The following is a 23,312-nucleotide window of genomic DNA, read 5'->3' as shown; positions in this document are numbered from 1 at the left end:
TTAAAATAACTTACCTTTGGTTTGGACGAGCTCCGTCTGATTTTGAAACGAAATTACGTCCTCCGTGGATACATGTATACCGAAGTTCGCAGTATTTTACTTCACAGTTAGCAAACTTTGTTATAGATGAATCAATTTTTTTTAGAACTGCGTTTGTAAAGCTGAATGAAATTTGTGTCTTGATATTGTTTCAGTTTTGTTTCGAACGAATCCCAAGTTTTAAATTTTTCACCCACAACAAAATTGGTCACAAGAATCTCTTCATCCATTGTGCATTGAATAATGACAGTAATACGAGTAGGTGTGCAGTTAAATATTTAAAGTGGACACTTTTCTCAGCCTGAGTTCTCAAAAACAAACCATTGGTCTATATTTTCGCCTTTGGCACTACTTATCAAAAGTAGTATCTTTATAACACCAAAACCATTTATACGTTAGAAAAAAACAGTTTAAACATTTATTTACGGAATATTTAGTATCATTATTACAAGTATTATTTCGTACATATGCAAGATTAATGCAACAAAACTATACAAGATTTAAGTTTAATGATTGCTGTTTTTCATGTAACAATAACGCCATGTAACCGTAACCTCAGTAATTATTGTTACATTCGTAATTAATCGGTTCCTTATCCGCCTTTGCATTCCGGCATTTAGTCTCCTATGTAACAATAATATTTTTATTATTGTTACATTTCCATGTAACCGTAGCCAGTGCCAAGAAAAAAAAGCCAAACAGATGATATAAAAGTATACAAGACACAACATAGAAAACTAAGCAACATACTAATTTTTTTATCAAAATAATCAAAGTTATACAATTACATGTATCAAATTTAATTAAGGTTGCAACTCTTCTGCAAGTTGGTTTGACCTAAGGTGGTTGATACTGTTCTGTCATAAACGCTTTCAGTCAGTTAAAAAAATGGCTTCGAAACTTTTGATTTCCAGCGTTCTCGAAGAAGTTTATTGCAGAAACACTAGCTGTGTGAATGGAAATCACATGCATTTGTTAGCTGGATGCATGGAAATCTCATGCATTTGTTAGCTGTGTGAATGGAAATCACATGCATTTGTTAGCTGTGTGAATGGAAATCACATGCATTTGTTAGCTGTGTGCATGGAAATCATATGCATTTGTTAGCTGTGTGCATGGAAATAACATGCATTTGTTAGCTGTGTGCATGGAAATCACATGCACTTGTTAGCTGTGTGCATGGAAATCACATTTATACTGCAATCAGCTAGTTTACTGTACAGATAAAGCTATACGTATAAACGTTAGCTTTACTAGAACACACCCGCCGGTATATCGCGGGTCCGTGACTGAATTAAAGTATATAACTATGCGCAAGCCTTATTTTAGTATAAGTATTTTTATCTGATAAAGTTATGCCGATTATACAATACACAGTTTTCTCTGCTTTCAAATCTTTCTGTTTGAACCCGTCGAACTGGAACTTATCAATTATTGGTAATATTAATTATTTGAAAAACAAAAGGTCCTGGAATGGAGTATTTTCTAATCAACAGCATTGTCATATATTAGATCTAAATAAAGTTTATTTACGTCATGCCGGCTAACAAATTGAAAACTGTACCTATACGCCTTAATTTTAGTCCAGATTTTAGGCGTATTGTTATCTTAGAAAGTCTAAACTGATTAAAATTTGACAATTTAGTAGTTTCAACCCTGTGGATACGACCCGTGTATATAGCATATTAATCCTGAATACACCGTTTGGTGGTGCGCCTGTCAGATGCGGAACGTACAAATAAGGTAATCGGTAACAGATGAATATACTATTGGTATCGGTATCGGACTCGATCCGGAACTTCTTAATAATTGGCAATATTAATTACGTGGAAAACAAAAGGGCCTGGAGTTGTGTAATTTTTAATCTACACCTTTGTACTATATTAGCTATATATAAAGTCGAATTCTTTGATTCGTGGTTTTTACGTGATGACGGCTGACAAATTGGACCTCGTAATTTTAGTATTATAGATACGTCAATGACCCCAACTGACCTATAAGCCCCGCCTCCTTATTGTATTTCATCAACAACATCACGTCACGACCATGACAACGTAAAGTAACAATGGTCAAACTTTTTTCAATTTAAACTTTTATGTCTTCAAATTGGTTATTTATATATCATGTTTATCAAATGTTATTAATTAAGTTAATTTTCCCTTTCTTATTCCTTAATTTTACTTTACTTTAGTCTGTACTGTTCCGCCTATATCAGACGACCCACTTTTCAGTGTGAATATCATACGTATATATATTATCAGTTAATCCAATGCACTAGAAATTCTGAATTGATTGTTTATACACATTAACCACCACCTCTATTTACACACGAGAATGAATACATCCCATGAATATATACATGACCGAAACTGGAGCGCAAGTCATTGGACTCTAAAAAGTTCGTTGCTCCATTTCAAATTATCAATTGTCACATTTGCACACTTATTCATTAAGCTGTTTGATATTGATTTATTAGTACTACCTCAATAAATTCGATCGCACCTGATGTAACTTAAAACATAGTCCTCTAGTAATACATTCCACTTTAAAAACATCGCCTCTGGACAGAAAATGAAATACACTGCAGTCGATAATTAGCTGTAAAGTGTTGATTTCGGAACTAAATAGATCATCATAAAGTTTAGTAGTTACAACATCTTTAATAAAAGTTTTTAGACTCTGTATAAAACTGTTTCTCACATTATCAAAACTACTGCATCTCAAGATAAAATGTATCTATACGCCAATGTCTTACCACCTGGACTACGCTCAAAGGGAAATACCCCAAAATGGTACCTCAAGAGGGAAATTCCAAACACTTTTTTTAACAATTTTTGTTACATGTTTTTTTCATTTTTCATTTTTTTTCGATTTCAGTATAAAAACAATATACGTATAGTGTCTTGAAATATGAAATTTATTTGTATTCGGCACGAAACGGGAAAATGCTCGGTAGAACCTCGCATTTTCCCGTTTCTAAGCCTCATACAAATAAATTTCATATTTCAAGACACTATACGTATATTGTCTAAGCATTTGTTTGTGTGCATGGAAATCACATGCATTTGTTAGCTGTGTGCATGGAAATCACATGCATTTGTTAGCTGTGTGCATGGAAATTACATGCATTTGTTAGCTGTGTGCATGGAAATCACATGTATCACATGTGTTATTTTCCTCTCTATATATCCTGTTGAATAATTATAGTTAGTTTGAAGTATTCAGAAAATAAGATATATTTGGTGAAATAGTAGAACAAAGCTGGGAACAGTATGTTAATATATATGTTCCTGAACAAAGTAACAGGTGTAGTTATACATGGCCGGGGACTTTACTGTATAGCTGCAACGATGTCTTGATTGATTAATTGTGATTTGTTTGTCCGATGGTAATATTTCATATTTAATTTTCGGGACCGAGGAATTAATTATGCAACATACTGGATATGTAATTCTCCGAAGGTGATGTATTTAATAGTACCATAAAACACTGAGGGGCCGGCGTGGCATCCGAGAAAGACGCTTATTTTCCGACAGGACGCAGCTGTTTAAACAAGATGTCTAGGGAGAATAACAATATAAAAAAAAACAAAAAACTACAAGAACGGATCTCAATGACACTAATTTGAGTAATATTTGTGTATTGTAAACTTCACAATGCTCTTCTTTGTAGTCATGATACGGACAAATATTCTTTATTTGTACTACCCCTGGAAAAATTAAATCTTACTTCACTCCTTCTATGAGACATCAAGCATCACGTAAACCAGAGTATACTGATATAAAAAGTAAAACGCATTATACAAAATGAAATATTTGTCACTGGACGGTTACCTGGTAAACAGCAATTAACGTTGAAGCTTCAAAATATGTTCAAAGGGTATTAATTCTGCGTAATGTATGCAAGTATTTTAGTTTGTGATTAAGTCAGAACTAAACACCGAACTTTGGTGCGTCCAAGGATACGTAAAAAAATAAAAACACCTTACAAAATCTTGAATATAGAGAGATATACAAACTGACAAGTTGTGTAACATGACTAGTGTCCCGCCAGAAATATCTTGTCGACCAAGTTTGACAATTTTTTCAAATAAAAGCCGGGGGATCGGACTGGGAAGTCGTTAAAATTGTCTGCCCTAACCTTTTTTTTCACGTACGACAATATCAGTACAAGAAGTCAATAAATAATATTTTGCCAAAATCGCCAAATTGAACAAAATTAAGTGTAGTCATACTCGCAACGGACTGGACCTGTTCATTCAGCCAGAGTGAAAACCCGCGAACATTAAATCTTGTACAACATTCATTATGTGGTAAAAGCAAACACCTTGAGTGAGGGACAGTGTGCTTAGGGAAGGGTATGATAATGTGAAAGTAATAAAAAAAGGTGCAAAATATCATTCCACACAATAAACTATTTACCTAGATTATTACTCCTGTTTCCTAACCCACTTAACGGTATTAATAAAAACTTTAACTAAAGGTGAAAGGGGTTTAAATATTATACGTGTTAAGGCACATTTCTTCTCTTGTTATGTAAATTAAGGTAAATTTATTGATAAAATCAGGACAACAATCCACTTAAAGACAATACAGTATGATTAGTTTAAATCAATAGTAAATAAACATAGAACACTGAAGGGATTTCTAAGGGGAAAAGAAAGAAATATTATGTTTGAACACTAGGATTGTAATGTCATAACAGAGATTTCCAATCAAATGACTTTACTCGACATAACCGACCTAACTCAACGTATTTCGTCCTATTGCATTGAAGCATGACTGAGGGGTGCATACACTGCATGCATGTTTTTGCTCTTTGAACACGTATTGTTTGCTGGAATATACTTTAAGTAAAAATCAACCCCAACTAATTTTTATAATCTTTAAATATTTAAATATCATTCAACTTTGAACGATTTTATTGACACACATATTATAATGGAATAAGTAATTAGAAATTTGTAATCGAATACACCTATCATTTCTTGTCATTTCAATTGACCCATATTTTTATTCTTTTCCAATTATGAATTTTAAAAACTTCCAAAAAAATTTTAGCATGAAAATATTAAAATAATGAATTCCGAAGCCAGAAAGTTGCCTTTTTATTGTTTTTTTTTTTACAATTTATAACATTGAAAGAAGATTCCAACACACCCGAATGTAAAAGGTGTACTCGACTATTTAAAAAAAAATCTATAATTTGATTGAAGATTATTTGATGTGGGAAGCAATTCATATGTTTGTCAAATAGTACTTTTTCGTCTTTACCTATACTAATGCATGGGACGAGGTTTTTGTCCATGTATACCTAAACGTGCATTCGAGGATACAGGGGTAGAGGGCGTACTCCCCCTTTCATCGCTAAATAATTTTGAAAATCTCATGTTTTCCACAATATCTATACAATTTTTAGCGTATAGTCGTCCACATTATTTTTTGCATTGCTCAGCTTGTCAGTATAAATTCAATTATCGACAACTACAACATCTTTTTAAAATCTTGGATTTGGCCATAATCACAAATTGTATAAACGAAAAAAACTTAAAAATGATTGTTGTTCGACCTAAGTAAACACTTTTTAAAAACAACAATGTCTGAACATTAGGCATCTGGCATGAGATTTCAAAATTTAAGACTACATACTGATATGGATTTTTTCCGTGATTTAGTAGCCCACTGAACACAGAAATGTTAAACTGACGTGTAATCTAATGGACACCTGGAAACTACATATAATCTGCTATACAGATATGCCCATAATAATGGTCATATAGACACTCTGTGCTTTTGACAATTACAAAAGGTCTATTTTCTAGACTGTCTATGAATTTCTTATACTAAATTTGTGATATGCACAAAAAACAAGATTATTGCCAATGACACAACTCTTCAGAAGAGACAAAATGACACAGAAACTATAACAACTGCAGGCCACCGTACAGCTTTCAACAATCAGATCGGTACATGGAGTTTATTTGGAAATACTATATAAATTACTGTTTTTATGCTTTGTTTCAGTTTCATGAGTCAATCCCTTTCTGACTGTTTTAATTGCGACATGATTATTTGATTAACATACTTCTATGATATCTATTGGCTTTAACTTTGATAATTCTAAAAAAAAACTATGATGCATGCGTAAAATAAGTTTTCACACTCAACTTTAGTAAAAGAGAAAAGAAATCTATGAAATTTTAACACAAGGTTTATGACCACAAAAGGAAGGTTGAGATTGATTTTGGGAGTTTTGGTCCCAACATTTTAGGAATTAAGGGCCCAAAAAGGGCTCAAATAAGCATTATTCTTGGTTTTCGCACAATAACTTTAGTATAAGTAAATAGAAATCAATGAAATTTAAACACAAGGTTAATGACCACAAAAGAAAGATTGGGATTGATTTTGGGAGTTGCGGTTCCAACAGTTTAGGAATTAGGGGCCAAAAAGGGGGCCAAATAAGCATTATTCTTGGTTTTCGCACCATAACATTAGTATAAGTAAATAGAAATCTATGAAATTTAAATACAAGGTTTGTGACTATAAAAGGAAGGTTGGGTTTGATTTTGGGAGTTTTGGTCCCAACAGTTTATGAATAAGGGGCCCAAAGGGTCCAAAATTGATCTTTGTTTGATTTCATCAAAAATCGAATAATTGGGGTTCTTTGATATGCCAAATCTTACTGTGTATGTAGATTCTTAATTTTTAGTCCCGTTTTCAAATTGGTCTACATTAAAGTCCAAAGGGTCCAAAATTAAACTAAGTTTGATTTTAACAAAAATTAAATTCTTTGGCTTCTCTGATATGCTGAATCTTAACATGTACTTTGATTTTTGATTATAAGCCCAGTTTTCAAGTTGGTTCAAATCAGGATCCAAAATTATTACATTAAGTATTGTGCAATAGCAAGAAATTTTCGATTGCACAGTATTCAGCAATAGCAAGAAATCTTCAATTGCACAGTAATGTGCAATAGCAAGAAATTTTCAATTGCACAGTCTTCAGCAATAGCAAGAAATCTTCAATTGCACAGTATTGTCCAATAGCAAATATTTTCAATTGCACAGTATTGCAAGAAATATCTAATTGCACAATATTGTGCAATAGCAAGAAATTTTCAATTGGAGTTATCTTTCTTTGTCCAGAATAGTAGTTGAATCAACTTAAATCATTGTTTTATATAATATACAATGTATATTCACTTTTACTACCAACTGATAAATTTAAACAATCTTTCCCATTCAGTGATAACAAGCACTTTGTTTTACATTTTAATATTTTATGATGTATTTAAATGAGTAGTTATTGTTGCTAACTCCATTATAAATTTGAATTGAGATCAGTTTTGGACACACATTTTTTTAAGTACGACGCAGACGACGACGCCAACCTGATACCAATATACGACCAAAAAAGTAAAATTTTTGCGGTCGTATAAAACTGTGTTTGATTTTTACAAGTAATGTTTTGTGCAGTCAGTACATTGAATTAGATTTATTTTTCTTACGTAAAGAAACATATACTATTTTTAGCGGGATTAATAGATATTGATTCCTAAATGGTTCAAAATAACCAAAATGGCAAGTCCCTAGACCACCTGTTCAACATTCAAACTCTTAAATATTGTAAAAAAAGGTAGAAAAAATGTTATTTTTACTTAGTATGTTTGGAGCCAACATATCTCAACAAACAGCTTTTGACATTTTTTTATTTTAGAAGGTGTGTCCCTGACAAAATGTCCACTACGAAACGAAGTTATTAAATTTTGCTAAAAAAAGTTTTATAAAATCAGTCATTGTCAATGCTTGCAAGTGAAATAAACTTTAGGGTCTTACAAAAGATGTGATGCTTTTATAACGGCAGTTTAATTGTTTGTTAACAAAATTAAGCACATCAAATGGACCAGAGTGATACCGCATTTTGTTAATGTCCACTCGAAAACGGGTCAAATCTCCTTCGGTATCTGGTTTTGAAATTATTCAAAAAATATCAGTGTACAGCTTAGTATGGACTTTGATCAAAAGAATCATTCTTGTTACTATTGCAATATAGGGATTGTGGGGAAAAATAAAACATGTAAATATGTCCACTACGAAATGTTCACCTACGAAACAAGTATGGCAGAAAAACATTTCATAGTAGACAATACCACTACCATGCAGTCGTTTTTTTTAACTCTTTTTTCAATTATAAAACAATAATTGTCGATGATATGCTACTCATCAATTACTGCAGTACATCATGGTAATAAGATGTGCAAATATTGCATATACAGAGGCATACCATAATCATGATTAATGGTCGCTCAACAGTCAACACTGACCTAATCACAAACAAATTGTTGATGTTACTGCCGCAAGCATCTGCAGGCCTAACTCTTATCTCCACTTCTTAATCAAGATAAGACATAAAAAAACAAACAAAACAAACAAAACAATTTTAGTAATATAAAACAGTTTTATTGACATATTTAAAATCAATATTGAATTTATGTGATGAAATGAATGAAAAGATTTGACTGCCACATTCTTCATCAGACCTCACTAAAATTTTCAACAACATACACTTATTTGCATAATAGTGATTTTCTGAGAAATACTATAAAGCAAGAAAATCATAATACAGAAAACTGAGAGAAATCATACTTATGAACACAGTGAACTTCAGGAGTCAGTTTCATATAAACTTACGATTAAGCCATATATATATGATTAAACCATAGGTTTTGAACAATTCAGTATATTACCATAAATCTTAGTCTTAATTAATTTTGTGAAATTGACTCCAGAATTTTTATCTAAGGGTTTTATTTATTACCCTATTAAAGATGAACAAAAATAGTTTGTCAGATGGCAATAGTTTAATTAGAAGTTCACTAATGCACATTTTAATGACAGGTATGCAGCTCATTAAAACACATAGTCACATTTTATGAAAAAGAATAAATCAATCATAAATACATAGAAAACCATATCGCCTTAATAATCATATCCTATTGAATACAATAAAATCAACATCTTTAACCTTGAAATCATACTTGAATAAAGAAGTATGTCAGTATATTTGAAAACAGAACAGTATAGTCTGCTCTTGTCTCTTTGTTAATATTGCAACAAGCTGCCAATTTTCAAGACATATAACATAAAAGATCATGTCTAACAACACTATATGCATGGGATATTCACTTTTCAGGCTTAACATTTCTACCTGCACATCACCTTTGTTTGCTGTAACATATAAAGGGCATAGTGTTCTAGAATGGCCAAACACTTGTACATTTGTATAATCTGAAGTACAATAAATGAGCACATTTGTGAAGATCTCCATGTTGGTCACCGTCTGTAACGATATCGTTTAAAGTGGAACCACATTTGAAATATATTGTTTTGAAACTGACATCTAAATCCCCGTTTGTATGAATATTCCCACTCTCTGTTAACAACCTTGAATGCTATATCCTGAAATAACAATTTATTCAAAATTTAGTTAGCAATTTTATCATACATTTATGTTTGTGGTTATATTTTTCTTTTAATATCATTGACTTAATTATTTTTGTGATGCCTTATTTTCAACTAGTGGTAAGTTTAAGGTTCTATGGATGTAGTCCACAATTTTTTCAACAAATATGTCTCAAAAACCACTAGAATTTGAACTTGAAAGCTATGTAAATTAATACTGGTGCAGTGTTTTTTTTTTACAAAGTAAGTAATCATTAACTTCAACATAAAATTGTGAGAACAATAGCCATTTAGAAACTTTTAAAGAATGTTTAAAGATATTAAAGGGTAGATACTTTTATTTCAAAATAATCTGTGACAATATCTGAACCTATATTTCAAAGCCCTTCTAAAAAAATAAATTTGCAAAGTTATTTAATTAAAATTTCCAACCGAAAAACAAACACACCAGTCTAATGAATGAATTAAGTGGCTAATCATGTGAAATAATGATTAAACCAGTAAAAATTCATTTACCACCTAATATAGTGTTTATCTTTCCTTGCTAATGCCCTGGTCAACTAGTGGCAACAAAATGTCTCTTTATAAATGACAAATAATTGTACTTACTTCATAAGGTGGACCTGCACGATATCTTAGTATGGCAAAGTCTTTGTTATCGTCACATGGAGTCTGCAAAACATAGGTAAAGTATGATTACAAAGCTACCTTGCTCCATGATTTGTTTGATATTACAGTTTGCAACATAAATCAGTTTTTAGCTCACCTGGCCCGAAGGGCCAAGTGAGCTTTTCTCATCACTTGGCGTCCGGCGTCGTCCGTCGTCGGCGTCGTCTGTCGTCGTCATGCGTCCGGCGTTAACTTTTACAAAAATCTTCTCCTCTGAAACTACTGGGCCAAATTTAACCAAACTTGGCCACAATCATCATTGGGGTATCTAGTTTAAAAATTGTGTCCCGTGACCCCGCCAACTAACCAAGATGGCCGCCATGGCTATAAATAGAACATAGGGGTAAAATGCAGTTTTTGGCTTATAACTTTTTTGGTAATTTTAAGGAAATTTTGTTGTTTTTGGTTATTATCTTGAATATTATTTTAGATAGAGATAAACTGTAAACAGCAATAATGTTCAGCAAAGTAAGATCTACAAATAAGTCAACATGAACGAAATGGTCAATTGACCCCTGTAGGAGTTATTGACCTTTGTAGTCAATTTTCAATCTGCTTCCTTTGTTTAATATTCACATAGACCAAGGTGAGCGACACAGGCTCTTTAGAGCCTCTAGTTTGTCTGTTAACATCACAAACAAGAATGTGTCCAAAGTACACGGATGCCTCACTCGCACTATCATTTTCCATGTTCAATGGACGATGAAATTGGATAAAAAATATAATTAGGCATTAAAATTAGAAAGATAATATCATAGGGAACATGTGTACTAAGTTTCAAGTTGATTGGACTTCAACTTCATCAAAAACTACCTTTACCAAAAACTTTAACCTGAAACATGCACTTTCATTTTCTATGTTCAGTGGACTGTGAAATTGGGGACAAAAGTTTAATTTGGCTTTAAAATTAGAAAGATCATATCATAAGGAACATGTGTACTAAGTTTTAAGTTGATTGGACTTCAACTTCATCAAAAACTACCTTGACCAAAAACTTTAACCTGAAGCGGGACAGACGGACGAACGAACAGACGCACAGACCAGAAAACATAATGCCCCTCTACCATCGTAGGTGGGGCATAAAAATAAACAGGAAACCATGGCAACTATTTGTAGAAAGTATTACATTAAAACTTGAACAATTTATTGAGAGAGAATGATGTGTCTTCATTATATTTGACAATTTCAGATGAAATAGGTTAGCCTACTTAAAACTTTCAGTTCTATCCACTTTTTCATATAACTTAAGTCAATTCTATATATAGAGTTTGATACTTACAAGAGTATATTCTGGAGGCTTTGTTTTATCAATTAAATCTGGATAAAAAATCTGAAAAACAAATAAAATAATATACTTAAAATACTTCCGGAAATTTTCAGATGTCTGTTGTTGGGTTGTTAACATCGCAAAAAAAATACCCTTCATATCTTTATAACTTTAACTCTAGTGTCACAACAAGTCAGTATTTATGGCTGGATATTGATTGTTTTATGTGTAAATATTATATTGTTGTATATGTTTTATAGCAATCAATATGTGACACTTTAATAAACAAATTTATATTTATACTATAATAATAAATTTTCATCAACTAATGCAGAATAATTCAACTTGATGTTTTCATCTTGCTAATTGTGATTAGAAGTTGATGTATTGTAAAGTGTTCTTTCATACAGTTACAATGCATCATGATAACCAAATGTAAATTTACTTCTACCTCTACTTACATTAAATTTATAACCCTGTACAATTTTAGGAGGAGGATTATCTATATCATAATGGGTTTGGTTATATTTATTCCACTCAAAACCCTGAAATTAAATAAAAAGTAAATACAAAGAAATGAAACAAATACATATTTGACCCAACTTGAGCCCTTGCAGCAGTCTTATTTATGCAAAAAAAATAAAAATTGATAGCTTAAAACTGTTAATTTTGCAATTAATAGTTATATCAAAACAAAACTTGTCTTTTTCTTTTAATTATTTAATAGCGGTGATTTGAGATGTTGATGTAATTTTATTGATGAAGTGAAGAAATAAATCAACTTTGGATATATTAAAACAAAGACCTGGTACAAAATTTTTACTCCAAAAATCTTGTTTAATGTCTCCTTTTTTTCAGAAAAAAAGCATAATCATCTCCCCAAGGATGTCTTTTATGATATATGGACTCTTGATAATAGTGTACCCATTCAAATTTCAATCAATTAAAATTAAAAGAAACTTTTTGATAAATTGAAGTAGGTAAGGTTTAAATTAAAGTAATTGTGATATAGACTTAATAAACATACCGTATGAACTCTGTTGAAGAACCTTGGTTTTCTAGGCCTGTATTTATCTGACCACAGGAAAGCTTGACTTGTGAGAGGTACTTCTACACTGAACTGTGCTTCATCATCATTCATACCTTCCCTAGCCTTCTTCTCAAACTCAGAATCAGCATCAAGCTGCAAAAACACAAATTGTAGCACATTTTGGCATTTGATTTAGATATTTTTTTGCCTTTATCAACTAAATATGAAATATTATCAAAAATCTTGTCTTTAATTATATCATAAGTTTATCAGAATTTTTTTTATTCTTTTAATATTTCAATTTCAAACAGTAAAATTACTTGAAAAATTCATAGCTGTACTTAGTCTAGTACTGGTCAGTATGTTTTGCAATGAAATATTAACAAATAAAATTGTTTGATGAAAATGAAAATTTCAAAAAATATCAGGTATAATAATATAAAGGTTTTTTATGGAAAATTACTAGGTCTGTTTGACATGTATTACCAAATATTATTTTATATCAATTATAACAAACACTCACTCTGACTTGTCCAGAAGTTTTGACTTGTTCTCTAGCTAACTCTAACTTTTTCATGTCGTCTGCTACTTCATACACCACTGAATCAATCTCTAACTCGTTTGGTGTTAACAACTTAGGAGAATATAAACCAGCCTCATAGTCAACATAGGCTTGTTCCTCTAAATCATCCTCTGTAATCAAGGCTTCACCTCTAAAATAAAATCAATAGTTAGCATTTTAAAATGTAAATGATACACAATATTTTAATTTAACCTGCTTAAAAAAGAGGTGTTAGATATACGTCAATGATACAGCACCTGATCTACAACATCAAGGATATCAGGAATAGCTTATTTATCGACATCCTCAAAGAGTGACCCCCCAAAAAAAGGTAAATTAAACATTTACTTTGTGCAATTTATGGATAATGATGGCTGTTTTCAGATTATTTTGTCGTCTATAGATATCAAGAAACAGTAAATTTCCCCTCCAAATTGTACAGATTGTACACATAATATGGTTTTCAGAATGGAAACAGAAATATTTAAAACTTTCACAAGAGCTTAATTAGTTACTATTGTTTTTCAAACTCACGTAACAACCACAATACAATTGAAACCTTGCAGGAATTTGGTAGACATAATGTATAGTTTAAAAAAAACGACATGCTGTTTAATTTAGAACCTTACTCTTCCTCTTCCTCCTCAGCTGGGTGACTATGTTCTCCACTGGTTCCCGGTTCTTCACCTCTACTGACAGTTGGCACTGCAGGAGGAGGCATATCAGTCTTTTCTTGTTTTATAACAGGAGAATCAGATTTGTCACCAGCAGGAAATAATGGAGCAGACTCTATACCTTGCTGTATAATAAATATAATAAATTAAAATGAGCTTGAATCAGACAGAATAAAATTGAGAATTGAAACATGGAATGTGTCAAAGAGTCAACAACCTGATTTAAGAGCAGAAAACAGTCCAAGGCCACCAATAGGTCTTAAACACAGCAAACAAATCCTGCACTCAGAATTATAAAAATAGTTTTTTTTCTCTCTCACTGAGTACTAATATAAACACAGGGTTTAATGTGTCAGGTGATAGAGGCATGCAATTTCATATTTTCTTCATCCAATAATTTTTTTACAATGACTCTTTTTCTACACTGATAAAAGAAAGAAAAATATACCAATTCATTTGTTTTTATCATAGCCCCAGTAGCTTGCAACATGGGAAGTATGGTTCCAATAGGGAAAGGTGCAATATCAATGTGATATATAAGTTTTGATAAGTTACAAGAAAAAATGGATAAATTCTAAGGCATTGTATCTATTCAAAAAGAGGAGATCATTATCTTTGTGATTAATGACTGATGGTTTATATGCAAGCACAAACTTTCACATCTTTTTGAGTGAAACTTTAACTATTCAAAATTAATTCATATATCAAACAAATTAAATATATCTGTGTATTACACAAGTTACCTCCTGTTTTAGTTTGAACAGTTTCTGTCTAAGGACTTCCTGGTGACGTTCTCTCAGTCTTGTTCTTGCCATATGAGCTTTCAGTTGTTGTATTAGAGACTCCCAATATCCTACAAATCAAATATACAAAAGTTAGGAATAAATCTGCTTTTTAGGTTAAATTACTATTCTTGATACACATATAATCAATAGCATGTGCAAATATATGCACAATGAAAAATCATTAATTTTACTAAATTAATAAAAAAAAAAAATATTTTAAGTTTATCAGGGTATAATCAATCTCGTCCTACAGTCCAATTGTATACTTTTGGAGATAAATGATTTTGATATAATTTTATTCTCTCTCTCACCAATACAAAATAAAACTTTGATTAGATTGATTTGACTTGAAAAACAATGTGTATTTTAATTATTTTCTTCTTGGCTTCAAAGAGAATCTAGTCACTTTTACCAGAGCATCTCAATGTATCATATAGCTCATTTTCTGAGAAATTTCAGCAATGAAACATACATGTATATTACTATACATTAACCCTTCCATCTCTGTATGAATTAATCTACATATACCTATATCTACTCCTTCTCCACTATTCAATTTCTGATTTATCTGAGTTTCCAGTAACTGTAGTTGGTTGGTTGTCTTTCCTTTAAAGATAGAACCCACTTCTGAGTTCACCGACTCATTTATACCTTCTCTTCTATCTCTATAATCTATCAATAAATAAAAATGTAAATATCTAAAAAGATATATCAATATTAACTATTTATATCAGCTGAAACCATGTACATGCCTTTTTGCTTAACCCTTTCCTCCATTGAATTTTTTTTTGCATACTTGATTTGCATAGGATTTTTCAATAAAATTCTGAAAATATGCTTTCAAGTATTAATGCATTGCGAAAAACAAATATTTCATCAAATAAATTTCAGTATGATATTCCTATGCTATTCCTTTTCATATTGGATACAAATTTTGTTTAGTTTACTTATGACACTTTGTAGTCAAAGTGTTTCAACTGAGGTACTACAGAGGCATCAAAAGGCGTCATTATGGAGTAAAGGGGGTGGCGTCAAAAGGCGTCACTATGGAGGAAAGGGTTAAACATAATAGTCAATAACCTCAAGTTACAGACAATTAACAATAGAAAAATTATTGAGAAATGTCAGAAACAAACACTTCATGTCTGCCTGACTTAGGTCTGAATTGTACTGTGCAGCTTGTATAAACAAATGAACTTATCTTCTGCATGGGAATCAAACCTCCTCATGATGATCATCAACAAAGGAAAAACAAATGCAAACTATTGACAGGGGAGATAATCCATTAACAATGTTGACAGCATAACTGAAAATTTCATACTGTGGTATGGTAGATATCTGATTAAAATGTGTACTCAATTAATTTTACTTTTTTAAATTTCCAAAGACTTGATTTGGGTGATGACCATTTAGGAGAAATGAATGTTAAGACAAATATGTATTGAACTTAAAAGTTGATTTTGACTAAATTGTTTAACAAGAATGTAGCACATTACCTTTTTGAGTGTTGTCTAATTTCCTGAGTTTAGAGAGTTCATCATTTGTCACAGTGATGATATCTCTCCAATAATCAGCATTCTTGCCTTCCTCTAATTCTAAATAAACTTTAATATCTTCTAACAAATCTTCCATGTCAGTAATGGTAAGACCCTGCAATATAACAACATTTCATCAAGGTTTGAAAAATAACTGAAAGGGAATCTAATGGCAAAAATCAAATGATAAAACACTTTAAACACATGGACAACAACTTTCATATTCCTGACTGGGTGCAGGCATTCTCAAATGTAGAAAATGGTGGCTTGAACCTGGTTTTATAGCGCTAAATCTCTCACTTGTACAACAGTTGCATCAAATTCCATTATATTAACATTGATGCGTGAACAAAGTGTCACAAATAGTGGTACAGCAACAACACGAACCCCACCAAAAACTGGGTGAGATTTCAGGTGCTTTGTAAGGGTAAGCATATCCAGCTCCACATGTAGCATCTGTCTTGTTGCTCATATTATTACAAAGACGATAAATAGGCTAATTCTGTAGGTCACATTTGTGAAAAAGGAATGGGATTGTAGTTACGACGTAAGGAAAATATCTGTTAACATATGTACAACCAATATTCCAAAACGGTCAACCAACTTGTGATGGCAGCCGTAAAATTTATGAATTAATGATTTGTGACAAAGTGAAATTGAATCTTTAGTATTTTTTCAGAATTTTTTATACACTGCACTTAATATACATTTATTTATTTAACACAAATAATATCTTTACAAATCATAACAAATATTTGTTTTACTGAACAATTAATAGAGTTATATACCTACATAAAGATATGTATAAGGTTCATGCATTTCTATGGCTGAAACATCATCTTCAGCACTAATGTACTTTGCTAGTAAATCTATAGGCTTGGCTAAAAAATAAAGTTACAAGACATCAACAACATTTGTAAATGAAAGTAATTCAACTTACAGAAATGTTATATTTTGTAAGACTTTAATTTTGCTTTTAATATAAATTTGGAAAGTAAAAATACAAGATAACCCTCAATTTGTTAGATTTTTTTTTCTTCATAAAGACAGATCATACAGCTTGACCGCTCATAATTATTCAGTAAAATGTAATTGGTATTTTAAAATGTTGTTTCAAGGTAATTTCAAGAAATTAAACATTTCTTTTTTTTTCAATAAAAAAATTGACCACAAGACTTGATCAACCTAGAAACATCAACAGTTAATACATTTGCATATCTGAATGAAAAGGATGAGAACATTTTATAAATTTTGGAATAAAATATTAGATATCTAACAAGAAGTTTTCACAGATTTATGTGACATGTTAAATGATCAGATTTCAAAGTGTCTGGCAATTCTTAACTATGTATAAAATGATAACATTAATATGAATAAATTATTTTTGAAACTTCAAAAAAAAAAAAATTCTACCAAAGATGAAAGTTACCTCTTCCATCCTGGATTCTGATCTGGGACCTCAATTTAGCTTGATTCAGATGGAACTGAAAAAAGATTAATACATATATTATAATAAGTCAAACATAATTTTAAAACACAATAGCTGGCTTGGAGGTTTTTTTTCTAAGAGATTATGTTAGTGGCTTTTGTTCTGCTCCCAAAATACTCACTGACAAGTAACCACTGAGAAAGAAAGGAACAAAATGTGTCACTTTCTTTTTCTCTTTGATGACAAAACTGTTCATTATGATATATATATTTTAAGTAATATATAATAATGGATGCAATACATATAAAACAATATGAAGTTTTGTTGATTCAAATAATGTATGATCATCGAACAGGCTTAATACATGCTATTTACAAAAGTCAATTTTAAGTAGACTCATACCAACAAATCTCTAACATTGCCTTTTCTATAAAATCATCAGTACTTTTATATAATGCTATCTGAAGTACTATTATTTCTTTTGGTATTTCTCTGGGTCATATAATTTCAAGTTGAGACCTTGCCGCAATACCTGGCCAAACAGAACCTTTATCCTGAACATTTTACATTAATAACACTCAGTATAAGTAGTATCAGCTTACATGGTCTTCTTGTTTCTCCCACTCTCTGTAATACTCAGCTTCTTTGTCTCGCTGTAACTGTTCCTATTCAAACAAATAACCATTGCATCATTAATTTCTATACGTCTTATCATTTCTATTTCAGTGTCAGATTTTTATTATTATAATACTGTTTGAAATTTCAGATAATTTATTGAAGTTTTGGACCTGCTTTGATAGAATGGTAGCAAAACATAAATTTGATCTCACTGATTTTGGGTTGACAATGGTTTACAACTATAAATATACAAACTTTTGCTCTCAAGCATATTCCAGTATAACTACCTGTTGTGTGTATGGAAATCAGATTATTCAGAGTTTTGGGTTCTTAAACAAATAAAATTATGTGCAAAAATTAAAATGAGTTCAAATTACATTATTGCAAGAATGTATATCATAAGATAAAAAAAAACAAATGAAAATATTTGCTGCCCATCATATCTCAAAGTCATCATCATCTTTTATATTTGAATATTGCTGAAGGTGTAATTAAACAATAAATCATTTTACCCTTTCTCTTTCCCTCTCATCAAGTTCTCTCTCTCTTTCCAGTCTTCTCTTTTTAACTTTCTCAAGTTCTCTCTGAAAAGATACAAATGCATATATTTTATTTTGGTGGTAAGAAAGTTAACCTAACTACAATTCTTAAATTTCTTATTTTTTTTATTAGAGATAATATATATATATTTTTTCTTCTTCAAAAACCATGGTTATAAAACTATAATTTTCAGGGATTCCTTTTTTGCTCATGTCGATTAAAGCTTCAATTATGTGATTTGTATAAGCTCAATATATATACATAAACCTATAATGGTTTAATATTAAAGATTGTGACTTGGATGGAAAGTTGTCTTATTGGCACTCATACCACATCTTCTTACATCTAGGTTTGATATTGGCCAAAATGGCTTATAAAAGAAGAGATACTTATTCTTTTCAATAAATATCTTAAAGTCAAACAGCCTGAAGTATTTCAAATGTGGATCCCACTAAAGCAATTTATACAATATATATACTTATAAAATACCTCCTTTTTTTTTTCATGTATCAAAAGTAACAGTAACTTACTGGTAGGTGAGCAGTATTGTTGAAAAAAATATTTTAGAAGCTACAAATTAATGCCCTGAGGTTATGGTTGATCACAAGTCATTTCAAATGAGAAGATTTTTGAAAATATAATAAACATGATAAACAGCCGATCAAGATGCCAAGTAATCCTGACTTCTTTGTATTGTAATATAATCATACCCTGCTTTCATCCATTTTTTGTTTTTGAATTCTATGCATTTCATCTTGTGACTGGACTTTGACCCCTTCCTTTTCATTTTTCTTCTTCCATGTGAATGTTTCCAGCAGCGTTTCATCTCCAAATGGATTGTCACTGTTTGTATAACCCTATATCAAAAACACAACAATTAAATATTTTATTGTCATACATATTGATTATACGAAAGAATACAGAGGGACAAGGGTAAAACTATGCTGCAGCTGGGGCAAAAAAAAGATAAATTAAGAAATATGACAATTGTCAAATGAGATTCTCTACTTGGCATAACCAAATATATTTTTAGAATTGTACCCTCTCAAAAATCATGGCAGCATGTAAACAGTTGTTCTTTTAAATTGAAAATCTGTTGTTTTTTTACATGTGGTTATTTTGGTCTAAAAATAAAGATATAGAGGAAAAAACTTGGTTTCGTTTGAAGTGCATTCAATCAGGAAGAACCTTCTCTTTATATTTTTTGTCAATTTGTTTTATTTTTTGTTTAAAACACACAGTTAAATACAAAGTTTAAAATACCAAATAGTCTTTATCCCATCCCATTTGTTCCTTCCTCTTTCTTTCCTTAGCATCTTTCTTTGCCATTCTCCTTGCCCTTTTCTCTTCTGGTGTTTCATAAGTCTTCATCAATTCTTTCTGCCTCCTATATGAGAATTGTTAGTAATACATGTATAAATAAAGAATAGGCAAAAAATTTATATGTCACTTAATATCATTAATACAATGTCTTTTAAAAATCTATAAAACTTAGCTGTAATCATCTTCAAACTTTTAATAATGATCATTAAATTTCTATATTTATACAGTCCAACAGAGCTTATAATCATCAACACTTAGGAAATAGAAAATTTTAAAATAAATCTGCCACTCCAATTCTTATTCTGTGATTGATATTAACCATATACTTTGTAATCTGAGAACAGGTGAAAATCATTAACACTAAGTGTAATCAAACTTTCTCTATATTAAATTGAGAATGGAAATGGGGAATGTGTCAAAGAGACAACAACCTGACCATAGAAAAAACAACAACAGAAGGTCACCAACAGGTCTTCAATGTAGCAAGAAATTCCTGCACCCGGCAGTCCTTCAGCCTGCCCCTAAACAAATATATACTAGTGATTATGAACGCCATACTAATTTCCAAATTGTACACAAGAAACTGAAATTAAAAATCATACAAGACTAGCAAAGGCCACAGGCTCCTGACTTGGGACAGGCCCAAAAATGTGGCAGGGTTAAACATGTTTGTGATATCTCAACCCTCCCCCTATACTTCTAGCCAATGTAGAAAAGTAAACACATAACAAAACGCACGTTCAAATTCAGTTCAAGAGAAGTCCGAGTTCTTTATATATATATATATATAAAGTTAACCATAAAAGCTTATGTATACTTGTCTGATACAAATACTAATATGGTCAGGAAAATATACATCTATTTAAATTATGCCACCAAAAGATCAATAAGGTAGTTAGCTGTGACCCTAAAGTTTATATTCTAACAAATATTTGAATAGGGTTATCTTAGTCCTATTCCAAGTTTTGTTAAGATTCTAGTTTTAATGTACATGTATGTACTGTACCTTCTTTCTTCTTTTGATAATTCAATGTTCTGAAACTTCTTCTTCTCCCTTTGTTTAAATCTTTCATCATCTGAACTACCAGCATCAGAGCTAGCAGATGAATCCCTGTATTGCTTTTTATGAGATTTAGATTTTTCTTCATGTCTTCTGGGTGACCTTGATTCATATCTTTCATTTCGTTTTGGTGATCTTGACCTTGACCTATATCTCTCTTTTTGTTTTGGCGATCTTGACCTTGACCTATATCTCTCTTTTTGTTTTGGTGATCTTGACCTTGACCTCTCTTTTTGTTTAGGTGACCTTGACCTTGAATCAGCTGAATCAGAACCATCAGAATCTTCAGACTCAGAGTCTGCCCTATAACAAAATAAAATATATTTAAGCATAACTAATGTATATAACTGTTTGCATTGAAATATGAAAATATTAATGCTGCTGAGGGTTTCTATCATTGTCAGTTTTTTCCAAACTTTCACAGTCTTTTCCTGTGTGTATACAAATTACTTGGCATTTTCTAAGTTTGTCCAAAAATGTATGACAAGTTGCTATCCATCAAATAACTAAAACAAATTCCTGAAGATTATACACAAGAAAGTGAAATCACTAGTTTTTAAAAGCCTGTACGTCAGTGGCTAACAGACGACTTATTACGGATCTTTGTACAGATATAAAAGTCTGCCTAAGGTTTCCCAGAGTGAACTCACAGAATAATTTAACTTTACAGAATCATTTGTAAAAGAAATGGAAATACAGCAACGTTTCCGATGTTGGTCCTATTGTTAAATTAATATGTGACATCATTTCGACATTTGTAAACAAAGGAACAGTATCATCAGGTAAGGTTTTTGGGGAAAGACGGCTTCAAGTCGTCAATCCCCAATGGGGTTGACCAGAGTGACACTCCCTCACATCATTCATTTTGTTTTTATACATGTTATAGTGTGGAACCCCCCCAACAAATCTTACTTAGATTGAAGAGAAGGAGACCCAGAAATTAATAGTTTGACTTTAAACATTTTTTTACACATTTCCCTTCTGTTTCTCACGAAATTATCGTATCTTGAACTCTCCTTTACACTATTTACGTTTATTTTACAATCCGGAAAAAAGAGTATGACGAGATATTCTAAATATATCCAACCTACATTGTATTTCATAGTGACGTCATTCTTGGAAGAAGCAGGGATATCCTTCACCAGTTCACTGGTTATTTAAATCATTCTTAGAGATCGTGCACTAATTACAAATTTGTATTTAATTTAAACATAATATTGTTTACTGTAGATGATTTAAACATCAACATGTAATACTTTAACTTGTAGGTCAACAACTTTCAAAATAAACAAAGATAGACAGGGGAAAGTAACGATTTTATAAAGTTTTTCGGGTCTCACTAATTAGAGACAAGAAGCGACAAGAAGCGTCAAGAAGACTATTTAGCGACAAGAAAAAAAATATTCTTCTTGTCGCTTCTTGATGCTAAAATTCTTCTTGTCGCTTATTAGTGAGACCACTTTTTTATTAAAAATTCTGAGAATCTTCCTCCAATTCAGGAGCACCTCAATTGATGAGTAATTATCCACTAAAAAATAAACACTTCAAATGTGACATTTCATTGGATTAGTAGTCTTCTATTAAACCTAATTTTTTGTGTACCTACATAATCATTGTAATGGTAAAAAAAATTAATAAAAATTTACATCTTGTAGTTTAAACATATTTATTATTTACAAATATTTCAAAATTAAGATTTGGAAACAAGCTTCACACAGTTTACATCACTCATATTTTTTTTTTATTAGTACCTGTTTCCCTGTGATGAGAGTTGTAACTAACTCGGAACTTTAACAATGGAAATTTAAAACTTCATAGATTTTTCAGTCCACACTTTCTAAAGAAAAAACTTTAAAATCCAAGAGTACTGTCACAAAAAATGGAAAATGGCCCTAGCCTGCAGTTCAGTGGTACACAATCAAGATTTTAAAAAATATTGTAGTTGTTGTGAAATGACAGAATTCAGTTGAGTTTTAGATAATTAGCTATCAACTTTAATCAAATGTTTAGATTTAGAAGATGTAGATCTTTTCCATTGGTCCAAATTGAATCCTAAACTAAGGAAATGAAATTACATAAACAACAATTGATATCAATATTGTCAACCTTTCTACATGTTCTAGCTGTTCTCTTTTTCATTCTTCATATGAAAACTATCAAAATATACCCCCCCCCCCCCCCCTTTCCAAAAACATAATTAAATAGAAACAAGGGCCGTCTTTCCCCTCAGAGCTATTCAGCTCTTTGATTTACGTGATTTTGTCATCATATCAAAATCTGATTTCTGATATGAAAAAGATACACATTAAATTGTTGTTGTG

General features: G+C 31.2%; 2 protein-coding genes across 2 annotated transcripts in view; both read right to left on the bottom strand.

The window, feature by feature from the left end:
- Positions 1-4,495, bottom strand: part of LOC134714701 (trichohyalin-like) — a 91,878-nt gene extending 87,383 nt beyond the window's left edge. Inside the window, exon 1 of the mRNA XM_063576196.1 lies at positions 4,461-4,495. The gene's annotated coding sequence lies outside the window, so the exon portion shown is untranslated. The remainder of the gene's footprint in view (positions 1-4,460) is intronic.
- A 3,981-nt stretch (positions 4,496-8,476) lies between these two features.
- LOC134714699 (splicing factor Cactin-like) overlaps positions 8,477-23,312 on the bottom strand; it is a 17,298-nt gene continuing 2,462 nt past the window's right edge. Inside the window, exons 2-18 of the mRNA XM_063576194.1 lie at positions 20,938-21,294; positions 19,872-19,995; positions 19,319-19,465; positions 18,581-18,652; positions 18,053-18,115; positions 17,451-17,505; positions 16,814-16,902; positions 15,983-16,136; positions 15,015-15,158; positions 14,445-14,554; positions 13,657-13,826; positions 12,989-13,178; positions 12,463-12,618; positions 11,897-11,980; positions 11,448-11,498; positions 10,109-10,171; positions 8,477-9,496 (exon numbers count right to left, since the gene is read on the bottom strand). Of these exons, the coding sequence (XP_063432264.1) occupies positions 9,371-9,496; positions 10,109-10,171; positions 11,448-11,498; positions 11,897-11,980; positions 12,463-12,618; positions 12,989-13,178; positions 13,657-13,826; positions 14,445-14,554; positions 15,015-15,158; positions 15,983-16,136; positions 16,814-16,902; positions 17,451-17,505; positions 18,053-18,115; positions 18,581-18,652; positions 19,319-19,465; positions 19,872-19,995; positions 20,938-21,294 (2,155 nt within the window). The 3' untranslated portion in view covers positions 8,477-9,370. The remainder of the gene's footprint in view (positions 9,497-10,108; positions 10,172-11,447; positions 11,499-11,896; positions 11,981-12,462; positions 12,619-12,988; positions 13,179-13,656; positions 13,827-14,444; positions 14,555-15,014; positions 15,159-15,982; positions 16,137-16,813; positions 16,903-17,450; positions 17,506-18,052; positions 18,116-18,580; positions 18,653-19,318; positions 19,466-19,871; positions 19,996-20,937; positions 21,295-23,312) is intronic.

The sequence above is a fragment of the Mytilus trossulus genome, chromosome 4 (assembly GCF_036588685.1).
Source record: "Mytilus trossulus isolate FHL-02 chromosome 4, PNRI_Mtr1.1.1.hap1, whole genome shotgun sequence".
NCBI classification, from domain to species: Eukaryota; Metazoa; Mollusca; class Bivalvia; order Mytilida; family Mytilidae; genus Mytilus; species Mytilus trossulus.
Note: the sequence above shows the minus strand (reverse complement) of the source record. Positions and strands in the feature narration are given on the sequence as shown.